This window comes from Pteronotus mesoamericanus, unplaced genomic scaffold (genome assembly GCF_021234165.1).
Source record: "Pteronotus mesoamericanus isolate MK-2021 breed Mesoamerican mustached bat unplaced genomic scaffold, CSHL_Meso_final scaffold_232, whole genome shotgun sequence".
Classification (NCBI taxonomy): domain Eukaryota; kingdom Metazoa; phylum Chordata; class Mammalia; order Chiroptera; family Mormoopidae; genus Pteronotus; species Pteronotus mesoamericanus.
The window spans coordinates 10,931,963-10,957,483 of NW_026555311.1; the positions used below are offsets into that span (position 1 = coordinate 10,931,963).

Sequence of the window (25,521 nt, forward strand, 5' to 3'; positions counted from 1 at the left end):
ATAACCGTCTGAACGTCAATGGCCCTCACTGACCACATCGTATTTCCTGTCCGCTTACCAGCACTTACCAAAGAGTTCCAGTCTATATCAGCTCATCTCTACCAAGTTTTTTTCTTTCCTTGACAACATGTAACTTAAAAGTCTATTGACAACAATTAATATAAACTCTTATATAGGAGTCTCTGGATGTGTTCTGTCCTCAAGAGGGAGTGTAATTTGGGCTACATAGTTCCTTTTGTTTGAGGGCAAGTACTACAAAGGAATTTGGCTGCAAACCCTCAACAGAGATAGTTGAAGCTGGCAAGGGAATGCATGCCTCAGTCATGCACGTACCGTAGAGTACACTGTTGTCCACTCCTCAGTTGGTCTATTGCTCCATATGATTTCACCGCATGTAGGAAAAGCTCCTCCAGAATTCTGGTTGGTTTCTTTTGGTGGGAAAATTGATGAAGGAACGCTAGTAGAATGAACTGCAGCCACTTAGCTCGGCAGCTGGCCTTGCACCCTCAGCTGATTATCTCCCTCCTCTACTATCCCTGTGCTACCTTGTTCTACATTCCTGTCACCCTCAGCTCCATTCCTCTCCCACTGAGTGTTGGAAGCCATGCTCAACCACGGCTACTACACTTGTCTACTTTAAATCAAGCCATCAGCATTGAACAAGAGGTTACCTGGAGATCCCCTAGTGGATCACTTGGGTGCCTAAGATATTCCTCTCGGCTTCCATTTTGTATTGGAATTGAATTGCAACCTTTTTTTTTTTAAATCTTTATAATTTATCCTAAATGGAATTTTTACTGTAATTTAATTTGGATTTATTTATTTGAAGGATACATTTTTAGACATCTACAATTTTTGGATCAGTGTATCTTCTTAGTGAATTTTTATTTTTATTATTACGTATTATAAGGGGATAATTTGGAACATTTCGGGACTGATCTGGGAAAAATAAATGGCCATGAGGTGGCACTAGCACACAAGCTTTATTTGGGTAATACATTGCCAGGTCTGTACCCTGGGGAAGGCCCTAACAGCGGAAGACCATCCAAAGGCCTAAAGTCATGGGGGCGACCATCCAGAAGGGGAAGAGGGCAAGGGGACCCCTGGGGTAGAGAGGCATGAGAGGGGTTTGTGCCTAGAGGGCTTATGTCCGTACGATGTCAAGCGGCAGCGTGGCAGGGAGTCTCCAGGTCAGAGAATTCCACAGGGTAGCTAGATGCAGCTTAGGATCTTCATAGCCCAAGGTTCATTTTATCTGTGGCAAGCAGTTATTCGACATTTTTCACAATTTATGTAAAGAAAGCAAGCTCTAAATGACTAAAAATCTGCTTGTTTAGGCTATGGTTAAAACAACTGGATGTGTAAAATTTGGGTTTGGTGCCAGCGGGCTTTTGAGCTAATGAGTCAGCCTCCTGTGAATAAACAGCTTGGGGGCCCAATATACAAAGACTATCTTTGCCTCAGAATCATAACATGTAGTGATTCTCCTTATCCATTTTTTTTTTTTTTTTTTTTTTTTGCTCACCATTGTTTATTATTTATACTCGATTTTTTAGGTTTGTTTTTACTAGTATTATTTTGGAAAAGTTTCAGTTTATTGTAGCCTGCTATGTTACTACTTACTTATTTTACAAATTGCTTTAATAGAAACTTCATTCTTTGCTCCCATTTAACTAAAACTGCTCTCAATAAGATCATCAGTAACCTTCACATTATCAAATCCCATTAATTTTTAAAATTTTCTAATTGTGTATACATGTTTAATTTATATAGTTTCCAAATTAAATGACATACATGGAATTTAATATCTTTCCTTTTGGTTTGCTTCCTTTTTCCTTTCTCCTCTCTTCTTCCTTTCAAATTCCCATCTTTACTCCACTTACTCTCCCCAGACAAATGATGTCATCTTCATTAAAGTATATCATCCTCATTCTTAACTATGTTCATAAAATTGTATGCAAACATATATATATACACACACACACAATGACCCAAAATAAGAGTGTATAAAAAAGGGAGACACCCAAAAAAAGTGATTGATTTATTTATAAAATGTGTATTTATACTTACATGTTCAAACTTCAGTCACTTTCAAAGTACTCTCTATTTGATTCCATACACCTATCAAGACGTTTTTTCCACTACTCAAAACAGTTTTTTATCTCATCGATTTTGATGCCTTTTAGTGCTTCTGATGTTTTTTGTTTCACCTCTTCCACATCAGCAAGATATTTCTCTTTGAGAATATTTTTCATCCAGGGAAACAAACAAAAAAAAAAGTCACTCGAGGAAAGATCAGAATAAATAGAAAGGATAGAGCATGGGGGGCTTGCCAGTTTGGGTCAAAAATCGCTAAACACTTAATCGCGGTGTGGACAGGTGTGCTCATAAATACACGCCATGAAATGGGCAAATGTGCTGAAAAAGTCTTCAAAAAAATGCACTGAAGCTGATCATAGCCTCTCACAACAACGCCAGCTGGTGCACTGATACAGATGGGTTCCTAGAACACTCACCTACTGGGGGAAGCCTGTACTACAAGGGGTCCCGACCTCCAAAAGATAATTTTGGATTTTTTTAGGGGGTCCCCTCGTATATATACACATACACACAGAGATGGGATTTGATTGATTTATATAATCAATAAAATTTTAAGAGACATATTTTTACAATTATTTTCATGCATTTAAATCTTAATCAGTTGCTTTTAGTAACATTTTTATAGTTGTTTTTTCTGATATGTCTTGTACATTTCTTGATAAATTTATTTTAACATAAGTATTATGTTTTTCTTTTGCTATTGTGAATAAAGTATTTTTCCATTAGCAATTCAAAGTGTTTATTGCTATTAAAATGTGTATATATATTTTGTTTCCAAACTTTGTTTTTACTAATTTCCATGACTTCCTTGTTATATAATATCAACAAAAGTGTTCTATTTTTCTGTATTTGTAATGATTATTTCATTTTTTAATCTTCTCAGTTACTCACTGGATCCTTCAGATTAATCTTTAATATTAAATAATAACAGTTAACATTCTTGATAGATTCTGGTTTTTATTTTAAAAGTTTATGATTTTCAACACTTGTAGGCTTTTTCCATTTCCAACACTTGTGGAGATTTTCATTGTGTTTCGTTTCCTTCAATTTCTATTTTACTCAAGAATCTTCATTATGAATAACTGTTGAATCTTAGAAATAGCATTTTTAGTTAGCATCTTTGATATATTTTCTCTTTTTCATTAATTTATATAATTGATTGTGCTGACAGAGTTACTGAGATTATAACACTTGAATTCCTGGAAGACAATCCTCTTTTCCATTGTGCATTAGCCTTTGTTTGTTTTATGGTGCTACATTTTTCTGCATCAAATTTTTTAAATTATATTTTATTAAATATGCTATTACAGTTGTCCTGACATACCCCACTTTGCCCTCCTCCACCCAGCACCCCCCATTCCCTCAGGCAATTCTGCCCACCATTGTTCATGTGTGTGGGTCACGCATTTAAGTTCTTTGGCTACTCCATTTCCTATCCTGTACTTTTCATCCCCACGGCTATTCTGTAACTACCTATTTGTACTTCTTAATCCGCTTAACTTTTCACTCATTCCCCCACAGCCCCCTCCAATTGGGCAAACATCAAAAACTGCTCTCTGTATCCATGATTCTATCTCTGTTCTTCTTGTTTGCTTAGTTTAATTTTTAGATGCAACTGTTGATAGATATGCATTTATTGCCATCTTATTGTTCATGGTTTTCATCTTCTTCTTTTTCTCAAGTAAGTCCCTTTACCATTTCCTATAACAATGGTTTGGTGATGATGAACCCCTTTAGTATTTTCTTGTCTGCGAAGCCCTTTATCTGCCCTACAATTCTAAATGATATCTTTGCAAGGTAGAGCAATCTTGGCGGTAGGTCCCCACTTTTCATGATTTTGAATATTTTTTGCCAGTCCATTCTAGACTGCAAAGTTTGTTTTGAGAAATCAGCCAACAGTCTTATGGGAATCCCCCTGTAGATAACTAATTTCTTTGCTCTTTCTGCTTTTAAGATTCTCTCTTTATCTTTAACCTTTGGCATTTTAACTATGGTGTGTCTTGGAGTGGGCCTCTTTGCATCCATCTTTTTTGGGACCCTCTGTGCTTCCTGGACTTGCATGTCTATTTCCTTCTCCAAATTAGGGAAGTTTTCTTTCACTATTTTTTCAAATAGATTTCCAATTTCTTATTCTTTTTCTTCTCCCTCAGGCACCCTTATGATGCAAATGTTGGGCCTCTTGAAGTTGTCCCAGAGGCAGCTTATATAATCCTACTATCCCCCTTTTTTGTTCTTTTTTCTTCTTGTTGTTCTGATTGGTTGTTTTTTGTTTCTTTATGTTCCAAATCATAGGTTTGATTCTGGGCTTCATCCACTCTACTGTTTTTTGCCTGTAAATTGCTCTATATTTCAAAGATCTTTTTTATGCTTTTGGGGTCCTCACCAAGTTCCTTGAGCATCCTTATAACCAGTGTTTTGAACTCTGCATCTGATAGATTGCTTATCTATATTTCATTTAGCTCTTTTTCTGGAGTTTTGATCTGTTCTTTCATTTGGGCTATGTTTCTTTGTCTCCTCATTTTGGCAACCTCCCTGGGTTTGTTTCTATGTATTAGGTAGAGCTTCTCTGACTCCATGTCTTAGTAGTGTGGCCTCATCCTTTAGTTCCTTTGGCACAGCATCCCCTATCACCCAAGCAGGGGACTCGAGGTGCACCCCTCATGTGGGCAGAATACAACTCCTCTTGTAGTTGAGCCTTTGGTAGCTATTGGTAGGTTAGTTGGAGGGATTTACCCAGGCCAGTCAGCTGGAAGGATTGGCTGTGACCACTTACCACCAACCTCTGCCCTCCATTGAGGATCAGCTGTGCAGGGGCAGGGTGGTGGTGCTCCAAAATGATCTATAACTGTCCACTGGGTGTGCTGGCCCTGGGGTTTCCTGGGTGATGCAGGCCAAGGTCAGCCCTCACCTGGGCTTTTCCCAGGGCCACCATGCCTAAGCTATAAAACAATCTGAGATGGCTGCTACTTGTGCTGGGCTTGGAGATTCCCAGGTAAAGCTGATCTGTGTTTCTAGGCTGGCTGCTGCTAGTGCTGGGTTGGGGCTCACTATGGCCAGTTGCTACTTGTTTTAAAGCATTTAGGAAGTTGTTTAGCAGGAGTCAAGACCAGCTATTCATATGGAAAAGCAGCTTGGGTGGGCCCTTAAGTTGGGTGGGGCAGAGTCTCTAGGGATCTCCAAGGTGGGTCAAACAGTGTTAGCCAGGTTGATGGAGTCTCAGATATGGCATCAGCTTGCCAGCTCTGTCAGCAAAGTGCTCAGAAAAGGGACAATGGCCTCTGCTCACCTTGATGCCAGATACTTCAGTTTCTCCCTATATACCACTGCTTCCTTCCAAGCTGCCACCCCGGTGCTGGAGCTCAGAGGGAGTGAGTCTAAGTAGGTGAGTCCTTGTGTTGGTTCTTTAAGAAGAATTACTTGGGGCTCCAGCAGTTTCTTTCACTGACTCAATCCCTGCTGGTTTTCATAGCCAAAAGTTGTGTGGACTTATCTTCCTGGCACTGGAACCCAAGTCTGGGGGCCTGGTGTGGGGCTGGGACTCCTTGCTCCTAAGACACCCATCCTGAATTGTTATCTACCCCATGTGGATGAGGAACCAGCCCATTCAGCATCTGCACCCTGCCTACCAGTCTAAATGGATGTGTTTTCTTTAATTCCATAGTTGTCAGGCTTCCATTAAACGTGATTTCTGACTATTCTGATGGCTGTTCTATATTTTAGTTGTAATTTTGACGTGGTTGCACAAAGATGCAAGCCATATCTGTCTATGCAGCCATCTTGACCAGAAGTTGCTACATTTTTATTTAGTATTTTCATCCATACGTATAAGTGATATTGGTCTATAGATTTTGTCTGTTTTTCATCTTTTCATACTAATATTATAATCCAAATGAAATATATTGGGGAACTTTTCCCTTTAAAAACCATTGAGATTGTTTAAATAACATTGGAATCATTTTTCTTGTAACCCTAGCACTTTTTAAATTATGGATTTTTTAAAAAAAAATCATCTTCCATTCTTATTGGATATTGTTTTACTAACATTTAAATTTCATCTTGTGTTACTTTCCACCATTTATGTTTTTCTGGGAAATTATGCATTTTCTCTAGATTTTTCCAGTGTGTTGCTACACAGTTTCACACAGCATTTTAAAATTAACGTTTTTCTATTTTCATCTTATTTTACTTCTAGGCTGAATTCAATAGTTGAAAACTTTGCACTTCTATGTTTTAAGTTTCTTAAATTTGTTGAAAGGGTGTTACTGATTCCTATCTTTAGTGTGATAATGCAGAGGAATGCATGGTGAATACTAATGGAAAATTATGAGAAATTTAAAAATCTGGTGAATTGTTAACTTTTTTATTTTCTCACTAGTACAGGGTTCATCTTTGTAATTAGGCAATTACCCTCCACCCCTTTTCTATGTTATTTTGAAAAATTACACCCTTATAATAGAGATCAGGAGTTTACTAACATTGTGGCTGACCTATTTGACAACAGTGCTCTATGAGAACGGAGTCACAGATACACTCTTTTTATAACCAAAGAATCAAGCACTTAAACAAATGAAGAGTTAGAGAATGATGTCTTCTAACTGAAAGACATAGCTATCTAACAGATTTGCAATGTTCTTCAAGAACGTAACTAACATAAACTGCATAATGACAATTGCTGATAGCTAACATGGACTGTCTACTTTTTATATTAAAATAATGACTGCTACACATGATTTTACAAAGCTGGAGCAAAAGATAAAAGCAGTCTGTTTGAACACGATGAAAGGAAAAGAGCTTCCAGTAAAAGACCTTTACGGCAAAAACACAACCTCAGATAAGGCAGCATAGCTAAAAAAAAAAAAAGCAAGCAAGCAAACAAAAAAACAGCTATGGGAGTTTTTTACATTCCAACCTCTGGTGCAAAGGGATAGCAATGGCCAGCAGTGAGGGACTTAGTGAACTGCTGCTGAGTGGTTTTTAAACAGAATTTTAATCCTCCCTGCAGGGGAGGAGGTCACCTAACACAATTGATGTGCTTTAAATCACCATTCCTTTATTCCTCATGTTTTCCTCATGTTAACAAATTAAATGTTGTAGTGAATTACAGTCATGAAACTTGAAAAGTGTTTCAGTTGAATGGAAAAACTTCCTATGATAAACCTCCAAATAGCATGGAATGAGTCAAGCTTTTCTGTACAAATTTTCCACCAGTATGTACCACTTTAAGCACAAAGCTTTTAACTATTTGAAGTGGAAAATGCTATCATCAAATACAACACATATCCTGCCTTCTTAAATACCATATAATACTTATATTCAAATACATCATGAGACATCACTTGTACAATATGACGACAGTAATGCTCTCAAGGACTGTGGTGTGCAAGATTTTATATTTAATGGTTTTGAGGTGCTATGCTTTTTATATTCACATTAAATTTTTCTTGGTTCCCTCTTTCCCTGTTGTCAGCGGTCACATTTTAGTATTACCTTACCTCTAAAAGGACCCTGCAGATACTTGTGATTTGTTCAGGAGCAGAAATCATATAACCAGGTGTGAAGTAAGAAAAAGGAGACTCTGAATATGGGGACCTGAGGCAATCACTTCTGAATGAAGTACATGCTGTATTACTAGTGCATCTTTCCTGGTCTTCTCCGGATTGGTGATGCTGTCACAACTGGATTCTAAATGAATGAAGGGTAATTAGTCAGATGCTTCTGGTAGGTAGTAAATAAACCATCGCCCTGACTGGTGTGACTCAGTGGGTTGGGCTTTGTCCAGAAAAGTGAAAGGTCACTGGTTCAATTCCTGGTCAGGGTCTATGCCTGGGTTGCAGGCCAGGTCCCCAGCTGGGGGCCTGCAAGAGCAAGGATCAACGTTTTGCACTTCGGTGTTTCTCTCCCTCTTTCTTCCTCTCTTCCCCCTCTCTAAAAATAAATGTTTAAAAAAAATCCACCATAATTTAAGAACCCTGTTGAACAGGAGAGTTTTGAGAGAGTAAAACTCTCTTTGCAAAGGAATGGTCTGATAGCACATCCTTACAGGAAGACTATACAAGGTAGAACTATATAGATCAGCAGATGACTTAATTAGCTTTGCATAAATTTATTAACAAATTAGGTTACAAAATACATAAGCAATTTAATGAGTCATCCTATGAGGCACTGAAATCAAAGCTGATTTGCAATGTCCTTTTCATCATACAACTTCCTTAATTATTCATATGAATGAATCACTTAATACCTCCAGCCTGCTCAACAGTTTCGGATACCTATTTATGTACTGGTGCTGCTCATGTGCTGAGTAAGGCAATGAGTAGCTCCTGGGCAATAGTCCTCAAAGCAGTCATGAGAGACACTGTAATAACGAGAGCTGTTTCTTGAGGGTTTTAAAACCCAAGATATGTATTTCAAGAGCTAAGTTATCTTGTGTTGTATCAATTCAGATGCGGTTGCTTATTAGATGCCTATTTTTTAAGGAAGACTTGATGAAATTCTGAGAATTTACAAGCGGAAGTAATAGCAACTACTCATGATGCATAATGTTATTAAAACAGTTTGCTACCAGCATCAGGCTGCTGAAAAATTTCCACAGGTGGGAAAAATATTTGGGCACTCTTTACTCTTTATCATAAACAACTGAAAATGTGTGTGTGTGGGGGGGGGACTTTACTGAGAGGATACCTTCTTACTTTTGGGGCGTGAAAATTACCTTTTATGAGATAATTAGTCTTCAATTTTTCTAGTGTTACTTGACAAAATTTAAAGTTGATCATTTCATTTTACTCTCCACATTTTTAGGAGATTTGCCTTTCTATGAAATCTGAGTATTTCAGAACCACTAAGACATCTGAATATAAACATTTTGCTGTGAGTCACAGTGAATGATCTTAAAGAAAAGCATTTAAAAATGGACCACAGACCAAGCTATTCAAACTTTTGGTGAGGAGGATTTTCCCCAATGTCTTGTGATCAACTGTGTAAAAATAATTGGTTTCTCAGACAGTGAAACTCCTTTAGGGCTGTTGAAGAAAAGGTCTCAGGAAAAAAATACTCAGAATCAAAGTGAAAGCAATGTTTTATCCCTCCTCACAGGTGAGGAAAGAGTAACAATGTTGAAGTTATACCTTGTAAAACTGCTCAAAAGCATAATTATATTACTAATGCTAACTTTAAAATTCCTGCTGTTGGTCATATGAAAGTCAAGATCACACAACAGAACCTACTAACGTTACGTATAATATAATAAAATTCTAGGTACATGCTTAGTGCAGTGTTTGCTACATGTTAAGTGCTCAATAACTATTAGCCTCAGTTCTAATTGGGAGAATTACATATGTCTGCCTTCTTCCTGTAGTACCTTCTTCATGTATAATAATGGCATAGTGAACTGACTGGATTCTACCTTTATATAGACTTAAGAATAGCTAATAATATAGGAACTGTAATATAAAATGAAACTAAATAGATTTCAGGCTAAAAAATTACAAAAGTTTCAAAGACTCTCCAGTAAGTTTATTTCACAAACTGTTTACATTCTGTTTATCAGTTTGCACTGTTATAAAGTGCAAATGTTCATATAAACACAATTTTGACAATTAACTACTTATTATTTTAATGTTTATTTCTAGCTGACCTTCAAATTTCAGCAATTCCTGAGTTGAGGTATAAGTGTTCTTGCCACTCCACCCAGTCAGTGAATCAAACAGCTCAAGATACACATTACCTAAACAGATGCAAACAGCCTACTGTAAAGTAAATAAAACTTGTATAATGTAAATGTGTTCCCTGTTATATCCAGTTCATGTCTTTCCTGAAACTGGGATAGTTATATTTGTCAACAATCTCTATAAAACAAAGTTATCTTTTTGAAAACTCAACTACTTCTTGACAGCAATATTTCTCATTAATCTTAAAAGAATGGAGTATGGAAGGCTAGAAAATAAAAAACACTTCAAATAATCAAAACAGAAGAGAACTGTAAAATAACATGTTTAATAGAGTAGGGAGAAATACTTAAATTACACATTAGATTGAAAAATATTGATATTCAAAGAAACAATTTTGGAACCATTGCCCAAAACTTATATTTTCTCAATTAATTAAAATTAGAAATGTTGGTTTTTATTATAGGAAGATACAATAATTCTTTGAAGTAAGAATAAAAGGGTTGCACAATTTAATTTCTATATAAATGATTGAATACACGGAGTATCAAATATAAACAGTGCTGTAGCAAGAAAATAAATTGGCAGCAATAATTAATCTGTAATAATAATTAAGACCACCATTTGAAAGATCTATACACAAAGAATGAAAAAATAACATTATAAAGCCCACAACTGAATTTAATCCTAATTTATTACTATTATACTTCTTTCTTCTTCAATATTAGTGGACCCACATTATCTCCTGTCAATTCATTGTGTTTATTATGCGAACCATCACAGGCAGGAAACTAGAAAGGAAAAAGAATTACAAGTGTTAATTTAAAAATTATTCAATAGGTAGAAATATTTGTCAAATGCTCTTACAAAGAAAGCACATTACTTTGAAAAAAAAAATCAAGATAGCTTTCCGAATAGATATACTCTATATTTAGCCTAATTATATTCCAATACCACAGCAAATACAACAATTTTAAATAGTTAATTCAGTGTGTGGTATAGATTCTAAATAAAAAGCTTTGGATGACTCCATATGAGTCAATAAAATTTGTTTAAAACAGGATGAAAGGAAGCTTTTGTTTTCTGTGGAGTTCTAAATTTGGGCTCAGTTATTCACTTATTTAAATTTAAGAATAATGTAATTTAAGTTCAAATTTATTCAAAATGTTTTCTTACTCTAAAATTTATGAATATTGTGATATTTTTTTAAAAAACAATTTTAAAATTCACTATTTGGTAACAATTAACATTTTAGTGTATTTTTCCTTCGATTTTTTAAATGAAAATGGATACAGAAATATACTTGTCTTAGTTGTATTACATTATGCTTTCGTGTCATTAAACATTCTTTAAAAACATGATTTGTAGTGGCTTCCTAATATCCCATCATTTTTATTACACCGTACTTTAATCATTTCCCTATTACCAGATTCTAGATTGTTTCTAATACTTTACTATAACAAAGGATGATGTGCCCTGGCTGGTGTGGCTCAGTGGGTTGCATGTGGGCGTGCAAACCAAAGGGTCGCCAGTTCGATTCCTAGTGCAGGGCACATGCCTGGGTTGCAGACCAGGTCCCCAGCAGGGGGCACCTGAAATGCAACCACACACTGATGTTTCTCTCCTTCTTTTCCCCTCTCTAAAAATGAAAAAAATCTTTAAAAACAATTTAAAAAAGATAATGTGATGAACATTTTGTACTTAAAACCTCAAATAACTTATGGTCAAAGGAGTAGAAAAGAGATCTCATAAAGACATTTACTAGCTCATACTGTTGGGCACTACACAAACATCTCATTAAATCCCTGAAAATGTCTGTGACGTTGATATGTTATCAGATTTAAAAATCAAAGATTAAAGATTAATTAACTTGCCCAAAGTCATACTCTAAGTGGCAGATACCAGCTTTGAACACAATTTATTCAGACTCTAAAGCTTAAACTCTTCACTAACCCGTATGTCCTCTCTCATAACATAGGTGTATTTTTAAACTACAAGTTACTCTATCTAACCGTTGAATCATGGCACAAAAAAAAATCAGATTTCTATCCTTCCTTGTTGTTCTAACTTTTCTAATAGTAGTATGGATCAAAAAATGGCAAACTTTAATTTAGGAACACAGATTTTCAGTACTGAACACTATGGAAAAACTGCTCATCTCACAGAACTTCAAAACTGAGGATTTAAGAAGGAAAACATTTTAACTACACAAAATGGTAGTGTGTGTGTAAATGGACATCTTACCGTCTTAGAACGCCAACATCTACAATAAGCTGCTTTAGTAAGACACAAATCCTCAATGTTTATTTCATTCACCACTTTGGGATTTTCCTTTTGTATTTTAAGATTAATCAAGCTATCCTTCTGCTGTTTTTTCTTTGGGAGGAATGGACGAACTGCAAGGTAGCCGAGTAGTGCAAGCACACCAAGGAAAGGCAATAACCGAAGCCATTCTGAAACTAAACGTAAACAGATGTGTTAGAGTCTGCAGCACTCTCGTAATAGAACGCAAATAGTATGTCTCATCCTTGAGCTTATTCTTAATCTATTCTTTACTTCTCACATTAACTATTTGTCTTTAAAACTATGAATAAGTAAATCGAGATACCTTTACCTAACCCTCCGGTTCCCTTTCCCATCGGATCTGAACACCAGTCTTGGTGGTCGTAAGAGGAGGAAAAGTAAAACTGAAGCTGGCCTCACAGCTCTGTAGCATGTGGGCTAGTTTCAAATAAAGTTAAAAAAAAAAAAAAGATACCTTTACCTAGGACCACCTTGTTTCATTTGCGGGCTAATTTGAGACTTGTGAAATGGAAAATGAAATTTTCAGAAATAAGTCCCGTATCAAATATCCTATCATTTTCCTAACTATACTTGCGTTTATTTCAGGAATTATGACCCATAATTATAAAATGCAACATGTGATATATTTCATTGGCTTAGAAAATATACCCACCATGTCTAAAAGCATACAACAGAATATCATTTCAGACAGGACATGTATTAATTTTAGTTTCAATGCTTTACATTTTTTGGTAAGGCACAATGATTCCTAAACACCTAAATGTTGTATAAAAGCTACTATTTTAAAGAACTGAAATTTCTATATGCCAAATGTTCTCATTGTTAGGTACATCTTATTCCGTGTTTCTTTAAAAGATTTTATTTTTAGAGAGAGGGTGAGGGAGGGAGGAAAAGTGGGAGAGAAACATCGATACAAGAGGGAAACTTCCATCAGCTGCTTCTAGCACTAGTCCTGAGCTAGTATATCATCTGCACCCAAGTGTGTGCCCTGACCAGGCATGAAACCTGCAACCTTCTTCTTTGTGGGACGATGCCCAACCGAGCCACATCATTCTGGGCTCCGTTAAGTGACTTCTGTAGTACTCAGCACTGTCTTGGGGCATAGGGAATATAATTGGTATCAATGAAATGGTCCCTATGCCTGTGAAGACAAACATACCAGGAAACTAAGCATTTCAGCATGTATGAACTGTTAGATAGCAGTGTCCAGCCTCCACTGGGCTCTGTAAGGAGTCCTTTCTGTCCTTAAGGAGTCATCATTTGACATCCTTCCCTGAGGGCCTACCTGATGTCTTGCTAAACACTATGTAAAAATAGATTAGTAGAGAAAAACTGAAGATTATGTGCCAAGGCATATTAATAAATGTTAATGATAATGAAGACTATGCTGAGTATAATTATGATGATCTCATTTAATAGTTAGCTTCACAACAGTACTTAGTAAGTACCATTATTATTCTACTTTTCATATGGGTAAACAGTAGCTTAAGCAAGTATAGTCCAGGACAGTAAGTCCAAAGCTCATTCTATCACCATGAATCAAATCCAACAGATAAACTATGTTGGCCAAAGAGTCCATTTAGTTTTTAGTAAAATAAAAGACATTTTTTTCATTTTACCAATTACTTTATCGATTTGGATATTTAAGTATGTTGGCAATTACTTTACTGATTTGGGTATTTAAGTATGTCGGCTATCTCCCGCCTGGTATAACGCTGACTGTTCTTAATGTCTCAGTTCGATCGCTGTCAACTTCAACTGGTCTACCTGACCATGGAGCAACGTCCAGTGAGAAATCTCCAGCACTGAAACTTTGCAAACCACTTTTGACACGTTGGATCGGTCACAGTACCTTCTCTATATACTGCACAAACTTTTTTTGCGATTGTTGTATTTTTACCTTTTTTGAAATAATAAAACATAATATGCCAAAAAGGTTGCACATTTCCTTCTATGTTCAATATTAAAATAGCTACACAAAAATTCACCAATTTTGATTTTAAATTCACGCTGATATGACAGCTGTCACAATATGATCTAACAAAATTGTTTCAAATGAAGTTAGAGACAACTAAGAACTACTACAAGCCATTTAACAGAAACAAACTTACTTTTTGGCCAATCCATTAACATACTATCTGTTCTTCTCTTGGTAAAACTACTTTGGAGAACTGTTTATTGAAAGAAAGGTTGGCTTAATACCAACTCTTCCAAAATGAAACTATTTTTGATACAATTTGATGCCAAAGGTTTGTTGAATTCTAAATGAAACAACGCACTGATATATGTGTAACACCTATAAGAATACCTGGCACAAAAAAAGATATAGAGTAGTTTGCTTTTAAGTGACTATGGAAATTGGTAGCGAATCCCTTTGAAAAAATATTTTGCTGATTCAACTTAATGCCATATGGTAGACATTTGGGGGGATATATTTTAAATAGTCACCAGAATGAGGCTCTGTAAGGATCTTATCAGTCAGGCTTGTTATTATACTCTCATAACCAAAGTGGAGACATTCCATATAGACCCTTTGAATTAATTAAACTTCTGGAAAGGACAAAGAACTGTTTCTTGGGGCACAGGGAAGGCCTATCTACAGATCTGTGCTGTGAAATATAGTAGTCACTAGCTAAAAAGTTTTGATTTGCACCCCAATTTTTTTTAAATTTTAATCCTCACCTAAGATTATATATATGATTATATATAATTATTTGATTTTTGAAGGGAGAGAGAAACGATGTAAGAGAGAAACGTCAATCAGTTACCACCTATTCACGTCTTCACCGGGGATGGAACCAGCAATCTTTTGGTGTATGAGATGACGCTCCAACCAAGCGGGCCACCCAGCCAGGGCCCCAGATTTTGTTTTAAATAGATTAAGATGACATAGAGACAACTGCCTTCTAAAAAAGTTTATTACTTACAGTTCCTAAGAGAAAGGGACATGCAGGACACATGGAAAAGTACCAGAGTTGATCAGAGGTAGGCGACAGGAAAGCTTGAGCCCAAGCCTTTATTGTGGCTTCCAGGAAACAGCAAGGTAGGCCATGGTGAACAGTTTAGGATTGGGTAGCTTGAATAATCAGTGGGCTCTAGGCTATTGGGGTGTCCCTGGTTGTTTCATACCTGGCCCAGGGTGATTTAGGGCAGGAGAAATCCTGGCTGGTGAGTTAAGAGACTGGAGGTAATTTAGGTCTAGGGATATAGGCTTTGGAATGGCTGATTTGCATACGAAAGGTGATCTCCAGAGGCAAGTTGTTTATTATCTCTAGGAATTAACTGGTCCAGGGAGGGGCCAAGCTGTTAAAGCATCATAAAATATAAAAAGTAAAAAACATGATTAAAACACAGATATGGCTATTTAAATAACTAAAATTAAGTAAAACTCAAAATCCAGCTTCTAAGATACACTAATCACATTTCGGCAGCTCAACAGCCACATGGAGCTAGTGGCTACCATAAATGAAAGCACAGAGGAGGACACTGCCATCATCACCAAAAGTTTTGTGGATGGTGCTGCTGTAGACCATTGTTTTTATGAAGTACCGATTCTATAGCAAGGCAGGGCTACTTTGACAATTTCATCTCCCGCAAACATCCCATCTCTCGTGTACTTGAAGCCACCCCAAAGCTATTATCTAGTAGCAGCCTTCCTGTGTTCTTTGCGTAAGGAATTCCTTCTGGTCACCAAGCCTTTCTACCTCTGGCCTGACTCACTTATGTAAACCCTTTAAGACTAGGCTCACCTACCGCCTCCTCCAGAAGTCTTTCCTGACTTCACAAAGCAAAATTAATTACTTCCTAATACCCTCCCAAGATCCTTTTCCTTGTGTTCTTATATCAAACTATTGTTATCTATCTGTAAAGTTGACTCTTCCATAACCCTGTGAGAAAAGGAGCTACGTGCTTACTCTTCAGGAACAAAGTAGACACCTCAGAAATATTTAATGAGTGACTCACTGAATAAATCAAGTACAGCATAAATGTCAGTCCCTTTCTCACTCATCACATTGTATTGTAATTATTTATTGACACTTATCTTCTAGATCATGCAACTGTCTTATACTGACATTGGCCCTAACAGCTAGTATTATCTTAAAATAGTAGTTATTCAATAGGTGTTTGTTGAATGTAGAACCTAAGTATTATACTGTATAAATCACAAAATTAAGTCACAAGAGGCTAAATGACTCAAAGTTAAAAATAAATGAAAAAGCATAAGAACAAAAAAGAAGTAAATTAAGAATGTAAAGGTGAGAACCTTAGATTCCTTAGTATTTCCTACCTAGCCCACAAATCTCAGGAAATAAATGATGTTAATACTGTTTTAAAATCTACTACAGAATATGTTCTTTTGAGACAATTCCTTGGTAAAACACTACATCCTCTCCCTCCATATATAAATATAAATATATATATATACACATATAGATATATACCAGGGATTTTCAACCTTTTTCACCTCATGGTACAGGTAAACTAATTAATTACTGAAATTCTGCGACACATCAAATACATACTTTTTGCCCGTATGACAGGGAAAAAAAGGCAAAACAGGTATAATTTTGATTCATTCACACTGGATGGCTATTGTGGTGTTGGCTGTCCTTTTTTATTTGACAACCTAAGGGAAAAGTGGTCAATGTCCCTGACTAAACAGTCAGGTATTGCATGTTTTAAAAATTTTTGCAGCACACCTGTTGATAATGAAAGATACCATTATCTCCTACAACAAAGTAAAAACTTATAACACTTTTAGTGCAGTCCGCTTCTTAATGATAAACTTCATTTTAACTACAAAAAAGTTTTATAAAAGAAAATAATGCAGTCTATAAAGCTCAATTAGAAATCACTTTTTTAATTAATGCTGAGTTTAATAAAGAAATATGAAATACACAAAACTCAAACAAGAAACTTTAAAGGCAATTTTTAAGACCAGCTATATGAACCTGTTTGAGGTATATTGAACTATAACAGATATTTTAGATACTGTGAAGAAAAAAACTGTAACCTAATTGTTAGGCATAATGCATATTTTGTACATATATTTTTGTCTTAGGATTATCAAAAATAGTATTTTTAAAAATTTAGAAAAATATAAAAATATAAACTTCCAGCTCACCAGGCAAGAGTAACATTTTGTTGTATTTATACGCCGTGCAAAATTATAACATATTGTATATACAGTCTATATCCTACTATTTTCATTTACTATATTAGAAACATTTTCAAATTCCTTAGTATCTTTTAGAAAAATGACTTTAAGCGTTATACCCACCTATCATGTCCCCCAACCACAACAGAGGACCCTACAAGGACAGGGACCTTCTTTGTCTGCATCACCACTGTAACGTTAGTGTCTAAATAATACCTGGCTCAAGTTATTTTATAATGAGGCCTAAATCAGCCTGTTGAGCACTGTTAGCTGTTCAATTTGATGAACTTTTCAACTCTATAGACCTGTAAACACCACTTAAAAATATAGAGTATTTCCATCACTCTAGAAAGTTTGCTCCTGTACAATCCCTTCTTTCTGAGCTCTTTCATCAATTTAAATGCTTAATAAATATTTCTGAAGAAATCTGATCAATATGCTATTGTTAAACAATCTCTTTCCAACTTTTTACTATATAATTATTAAGTATCTACTACGTGAAGATACTGTGCTAACTGCAAGTGCGGCAACTGTTTTTTTGTTTCTATGTACTCAGTGCTTAGTTAGTACAGTGTCTGACACAGAGCATGGTTTCAAATAACTCATTCACAGTGTGTCTGTTGTATAAATCCAGATTTTCATATACTTGGAGTCAGGTTTCTTTGGTCTGCAAAACAGGGATAACGATCATTCATTTGTTCAACAGTACAAGTACCCACATCATTCCAAGTGTCATACTAGGTGCTGGGGATACAAGCTGACAGATAAGGTTCCTGCTCTTACAGGATATACATTTTAGAAGAGATTAGAAGACAAAGCCCTTACCCCTAAGGAGCTTTCCATCTAGTACGGGGTATAGATCTATAAAAAAGGACTATACTGTGGAGTATGTACAATCATAAGTAAGCAATACAGAGGATGAAGTAATTAACTATTTGCAGGGTTGAGGAGAGAGGAGCATTTGATACCTAAATAGGCTTCTGAAAGATGAAGAGAACATAGGAGCCCACAGGCAGATGGGAGGAGGAGCTCATTTCCACACAGAAGAAACGGAATAGGCAAAGGCACAGAGATATGACATACATGAAAAGTTTAGGGAACTAGGTGCTACAGTATTGCTGGGATATAAAGAAAGAGAAGAGGTTCTGCAGAGGTGAGCAGGTGCCAGACTACGAAAAACTCTGATATAAAAGGGAACCACTGAAATATCTGAGTATCATTGTAACTGGAAAATTGTTCATTGATGAAATTACACTGGTATTAGATGGAAGATGGGTTAGTAGAGAAACATTAAGGAAGAGCAGAGAGGGCTAGCGGTGGGAGTTTAAGAGGCCAAGCAACCTGTTGAAAATCCACTGAAATAACCCAGAAAAAAAATAATGTGAGATGAAACTAAGGCAGTGCCCATTAAAGCAAAGAGGACAAATGAATCCCCTAGGATTGTATAGGTGCATGCGTATGTACATTTTGTGAGGAAATAGTCTATAGCTTTCATTAGGATCTCAGAGTAGGTCTGTGATGAACCCTCACTCACCTTGAAACACAAGAAATGCTAACTCACGTAGTCAAATCAACAGGATATGGTGATTGGTTAAGCATGGAGCGTGAGGTAAACAGAGGAAGTGAAGCTCCTTCATGATTTCCAGATTTCTGGTTTCATTATCAGGATATATTTTGGTACTGGCCTCAAAAAAAAAAATTTATATATAGATGTATATGAAGAGCAGCTTAAGCATAAGAAAGTGCAGTATTGTAGAAGAAAGAAAACAATAGGAGGGGTCAGCATACTTAAAAAAACCTAAGGGAGAGACTCAAGTTCAGCAGATACCAGCAAAAAGAAAGTGACCGATGGCAGAAGACAGTTTTCTTTGAAAGACAGTAAAACAGTGCCAGCGTGGAAGCTGCTCTTCAGAGCCTAAAGGATGCCAACTGCTTCTGCTCCCTCATCTCCCAAACTCAAGGAGGGATAGAAAAAGAAAAGACACCACTGAGGGAGCTGGAGGACCCATACTATCCTCAGGGACAGCTTTGTTTCACTTATGGTAAGAAGGTGCCTCAGGTATTACAGGTTTTGGAAGACAAGCCATAATTTTAAGATAAAAGTGTGAGAGAAAATCAGAGGTTGCAGAAAGAAAGAAATGCATTTTGGCTGCAGTTAAGTCAAAGATGGAACTGGCTGACCTCAACATTCAATCCATGAAAAAGGTACCCCATTGGCAATACTTTCTTTACTCATTTGAATGTAAAAGGGTTGAATTTCTTTAAAATATTCCCCTTAGTCCAGTATTTGTACTTCTGATAAACTTTCTTCCTCTATTAGTGACGCTTTCCAGTTTCTAGTTTTTTTAATCACCTATTTCTAATTTTTTAAAAAATCAAACATTAATACTGTCAAAACTGAGCAGGGTTCTAATATTAAATTTTGTTATATTACATTTCCCACTATTAAGATAAAAAATACGAAGACTAAGAAGACAGAGTGAAAGGATCAGCACCATACTTAACAGAAAACAACTTTTCAAAGCAACCTGAGTAGGAACTAATTTAATAACACCAATTTTCTGAAAGATCACATACTGTTAAAAAAAAAGTCTCCTTGGAACAAATAGAATTAAGAAGAAGCAGGTTCAATATTTTATGTAGATGGGCTAACCATCACACTCTATTCCTCATCAAGGTATATAAAAAAATACAATGATAAAAACATTTCTCAATGAAGAATTATATTCTATGGAGCTAGGACAGATGTTTTTTTCCCCTTTCAAAAGGCTGCATACAATGATACCATAAAAATAATATGGCAATTTCATTGTTAATTTTATAACATTTTCTTACGTATCATTTACAGGCAAAGACACACAAATGACTTCTACTTCTGAATTGTAGAAAGATCAAAGTAAAACATTTTCAATAGATGGCTTTACTATTGCCACGTCAAACCTAATACAGACTATTGAAAACCAAAGGGCCAATAAAATGAAATTAATGATCAATTTTTAAATCTTTTTTCCCATTCACTATTATGAACAGAACAGCATCATTCTATCTAGAACAATGCTTGGCCCATAGTGAGTACCCAATAAACATCTGATGACTTGAGGAAATTTATATTGCAAAATAGTTATACCGAAGAAAATGTTTTAATTTGATCAAAATCATTCAAAATCGTTCTCTATAAAAGCTAATATAATCTTTAATTAACACTGACTTCTAACTATAGGTGGTCTAATTAGGAAAAACATTTACAACTTTTAAGAACAATGTAAATATCTTCCCAAATTCTCCAAAAAAAGTTTTCTAAAATAAAGTTCTTCAATCTTTCAGAAATAACCTTTATTATTTATTTATCAATAAATGAAACTCTTCAGTTTGAACTTAGTAATTTATTATACTTTCCTATTGAGAAAACTCACCTTTGGTTCCATTTTTTAAAAAAGGAAGGAACAACTCACAATAAGCTGATCTTAGGCATTTTAACTCTGGTTTGTGACAATAAAATACAATCCTGTCCTCCACTAAAACGTGTAAAAATATGTAAAATATTTCCATCACCCCGGAAAGTACTCTCCTGCCCCTTTCTAGTCTATCTCCCACCACTGATTTCTATAACCAAAGCTTTTTTCACTCAACACAAAGTTTTTAACATTCATCAGTCGATCAGTAATTCATCACTTTTTATTGCTAACTAGCTTTCTACTCCATGAATATACTATAATTTGTTTATCCATCCTCCTGTTGGTAGATACTTGGACTGCTTCCAGTTTGGGGCGATTATAAACAAGGCTCTATGAACATGCTTGTATGTGGAAACATGTTTTCAACTCTGTTGCACTTCTAAACTCTCTGTTCAAAATTGGCCCTTTCTAGATAAATAGAGCTAATGCCCTTAAAGCTGTTAGCTCTGACATGTTTGTTTCTTTGGGAAAAACATTGTCTTTAGGATCAAAACCATTTCTTTTCAAAGCAGCAAAATAGTTCAAGTAGGGAAGAAGTCATATTATATTCAAAGTTTCATAGCTAGTTTTTAAATCTAGAAGTAAATAATTTTCTGACCTTAGAACAGGGAAGATGCTTTTTGTTGTTCTATTTTAAAGTTTACATGACAGGAAAAGATTTTTTCCCAAAGGTCAAAGGATTAAAATACACTATACTTTGAAAGGGCAAAGTCATACAAATTTATCTTAAAAGACTCACTGTTACACAGGAGACCTACACTAAAACAGGTAAGTTGTTTTTGATAGATAAGGATTGTCTGTAAACACTGTATGGTAAAGGATCTCCAGGTATTTAGAAAAGAATGCAGAGTCATCATGAGAGAGGCGATTGTTTTTAGTTTTGGGGTTTTTTTTTTTTAACTGCTGGATCTAAATAGGGAAGGAAAAAACAGGCAATAATGTGAACTGAAATTTTTTTTTGCCCCAATTTTCAGATAGAAAATGAAAATATTTTTTGTCTCCTAGACATTTACACAATTGCTGAAAGTTATCTTTCAGGTTTTTATTTCAACGAAGTCTAAGTATAGATGCAAACAAAGAGCAGCTCATTCAGAAGAGCCGAATGTCATTAGCTATTTGACATTAGCTAATGGAGACTTGTGAAAATTGCTTTCTTTCCATAGTGCTTCAAAATAGACTCTGCAACTGCTACATTTGTCACTGTCTAGTGTGAAACGGGCTGTCTCATTTTTTTTCATAAAGCAGTATTACAAGCATATTAATGTTTCCTAAACAAATACGCAATACAATGAGAACTAAACTGTAAACACTGTAACGGGCCTTAAATTAAATATGTACTATTATTTACCAGAGTTGTCATATTTCTGAGAAACAGTTCTCACATTAAATATTTAAGAGTTTTAAAAATGAAGTTACTATATATTATTGATTTAAGGAGAAACTTAGGTTGAGTTTCCTTGATGCCTTTGATAGAAATTAAGTATCTGTTGACAAGAAGGATCTTCAAGAAAAAAACACACCTGTAAAATCTCCTGGCCTGTAATTCAAATATCATATTTTTTTAATCTGCTTCTACTACACTCTATCAACAGAAAAGAGAAACTAATATAAGACCATCCACCATCAGAATTAACACACATAAATCAGGACCAGGGAGGGAGTTTAAGAGAACATTTTTCTTTTTTGGCTGTTAAAAATTCAGCAGCTAACTTATGCAAATTATTTAAATGGAAAGTTGGCAAATGGGAACAAATGTCACAAAATGATGATATCCTTTTGACTTGGTATTATTATTTTAGTGAATATACCCAAGGGTATAATTCAAAAGAGGGAAAAGTAACAATTGATATTGGTACAGGGCTACCTGCCACTAAACATTATGAACAAAAAATGTATTTATGTAAACATTCCAAATTTCCAGCTGCAGGAGAATGGTTAAGCTTACTATGATCTTAATTTAAAATAAGATTACATAGTTGTTGGAACAAGAGGAATAAATTAAAATATGTAAAGTACTTAAGTAAAAGAAATGATAAAGACAAAAAACAGTTTTACCTAATTGCTGTAATTCTATCAGAATAAACTGGTAGGATCAAAAGAAGACATTGGTATTTATAAAAACTTGCCTAGAAAGTTTTCTGATTTTATGTTACTTTCCTGTGGCTTCTGACTTTAGATACTTCTTTTTAATGCCTATTACTCAGTTACCACGGCTTCTATTCAATTACAAGCTTTCTACCAAATCCTGTAACATCTAAAATGTTAACATCTCACAATTCATTTATCTACAGATCAACTGTCTGTCCACCACTCAAAAAATCTCTAAAAATATGTCATCTAGTTTCCCCACCTAAACCTATCTGCCCACCAGACTTCGCCATTTTTCCCCATCTTAAATCTCTGAGAGGGGCTATCTCCCAAGGCACCCTATTTGTTTTTCTTTAATGAAAACAAAATTTTTTTAAACTTCATTGTATTGGAGCTGAAATACATTTCCAAACAATTTTCACTAACTCAGTCCTAGTTTTCTTTGGTCTACACAAAATAAATCATCCAGCCAGCCTTCCTGGGTTAGCTGTACTTTAAGTCAGCTAACATAGATCTCCAGACTGCTTCAAGCTAAGCAAGCCTCTTCACTTCAAAATTACTTTAATTCATGCTTAACATCCCGATACTCAGAACGTGTCTGCTGAAATCAATATGCCTTTTTTTCCCTTATCATCTTAATCAATTTCTCGTCTGGTTTACAAATACCCCACTTACACTGTAATGCTCAGAACACATAAAAATCTCCCAAGTGTTGCCTGCATTCTGGAAAATTTTATCCTTTATATTTGAAGTCCTTGATTGTCAGCTTTTTCTTTTTTTAAAGGAGGGATCTTAAGTACCTGTCACATATATTAAATTCCATTTTCTAAAATGTGGGCCATTGAACTGGCCTTTGAACACTTAGCTAATGTATCTTTCCTACTTCAGTTACCTCAACTGCCTCCAGACCCATAGGAATGGAGGCGACCTCAAAAGTCCCCATGATAGGTCATCTCTCCCCTAGAATACTAATCATTTTCTAATTTTCCTACTACATAAAACTGCTCTATACATATCCCGTGTGTGTCTGGCTTCTCTCCCACACACACACACCCCCAACACGCTGAGTGCAAAACCCAGTTGCAAGCTGGTATTGCCTGATACACCAAGTTTTAGATAATGGCGACTTATCCTCCTTTAAAATAAACAAGCACACTGCAGAGAGCGAAGGAGCTGAATAAGATGAGCGAGGTCTCAACTCAGCACCTTCTCTGGAAAAAAACCCGTCTCACATCACGGAAAACTACAGGACACAGCGACGAGGACAAGCACCCCAAAAGGCCTGTAAGGAAGAGGTAGCATCACACGCGCTCAAAATCGGTTGCGCCTGCGCGCGCTCGCAGGGTCAAAAGGTCCCGCTCCGCCCCGCCCCTTGACCCGAGGACGTTTAGCGACCCCCACCCCCCTTAACCCCGCCCCCGAGCCTGGGAAAGCGCAAAGGATGAGCAGCAGCTGAAGGTGGGGATTACCTGTGAGCCGGGCAAACCCAGTAATGCTCTCGGGGACTGGGAGCCGCTTAAGATAAGCGGGGAGCTGCACCTTCACGATGCGGGCCACGCTTTCCAGCACCATCCTCGCCGGCGGCGTCCGCTCCCAAGCTTCTGCCTCGCCCGCCGAGCTGCCGCGCTTGCGCCGAGAAGGGAGGTGGCCTGCGGGCACGCGAAGTCCTGATACCGGCGGCGGGCGGGGCTGCGGGGCCCCAGAGGTGATCTGCCCGGCGCTGATTGGCAGCGGGCGGGTGACGTGCACACAGCGGGCGGACGCCATAGGGTCGGCGGACGCGGCGGGCGTCGTGGCCGTGAAACGGGTGTGTAGTGGGATCGCCTAGCATCTGGATTTTGAAGAGGGCCTTAGCATTGGGCCTTTTATGTCTACTCGCTAGAGGTCAGCAGAAAGGATAACGTGTCGGATGAACTAAGCCATGTGAGAGTGCTTTGTAACCCGAAAGTGCCTTTCAGAAGTGGGGTTCTTCCCCATGTATCTTTTTACTTCTGCCCCTTTCCTCTTGGTCTCCTCTTCGAAGGAAAGGTGTGCTGCAGGATTGAATACTCACCTAAGAGGACCGCCACCCCCGCGGTGCCGAATTCTGCTCTGTCACCACTGCAACCATGTTTTGTTTTGGGGTTTTTTGGTTTTTTTTAAAGAAGTTAAAACACGCTGCCTAAACTAAAATGCTTACAGCTCTGCACATACGTAATTTAATGCAACCCTGCCTTGAGGCCCTGAGATTTCTCCTACTTAGGAAGACCCGTGATAGTCCTCCTTAGATATTTTCAATTCCTTCTGCAGAGCAGTTCTTGTTTCGGTTAACAAAACCTTGGAACGTGATAAAAAGAATATGAAACCTTAGGGTTTCCTCTGTATGTTGTTGCTGGATTTCTGCTGCAATCTACAGTATCTGTGAAGCTCTTTCATTTTTGTTATTTTCATTAACAGCTTTTTAAAAACGGAGGGATGTAAAGACACAGCTTCACTCCCTTGAAACACCTTCTTTGATGTGACTTTGTTTCATATTTCTGTTTTAAAGTAAAATATCCTGAGTAAGTCACTTGGTGAGTGCGTGGTGTGTGTCTTGTGTTCTTAATTCAGTGTCTCATTACAATTCTGAACTTCACTTGCCAACGTGGTACGGTTTTCATTTTGTATGACAATATAAACAGCCAGTTGTAATAAATACGTTTCATATTTTTTAAAAATTTTCCCTTGGTATTTTCACTTTAAAGTGAGAAAGGGAAAGAATTTGTTTAAAGCA

General features: G+C 36.5%; 1 protein-coding gene and 1 non-coding gene across 2 annotated transcripts; one reads left to right on the forward strand and one right to left on the reverse strand.

Moving 5' to 3' along the window:
* Positions 1–10,240: 10,240 nt before the first annotated feature.
* On the reverse strand, positions 10,241–24,432 carry CISD2 (CDGSH iron sulfur domain 2). The gene is made up of 3 exons (XM_054591670.1): positions 24,239–24,432; positions 12,009–12,223; positions 10,241–10,555 (listed from the first exon to the last, which is right to left on the reverse strand). The coding sequence occupies exons 1-3, from the start codon at positions 24,339–24,341 to the stop codon at positions 10,466–10,468; spliced, it is 408 nt and encodes a 135-aa protein (XP_054447645.1). The 5' UTR covers positions 24,342–24,432; the 3' UTR covers positions 10,241–10,465.
* Positions 12,382–12,501, forward strand: LOC129085472 (small nucleolar RNA SNORA61). Its single transcript, XR_008530723.1, has one exon. It is a non-coding gene; the product is annotated as a small nucleolar RNA SNORA61 (small nucleolar RNA).
* Positions 24,433–25,521: the final 1,089 nt, after the last annotated feature.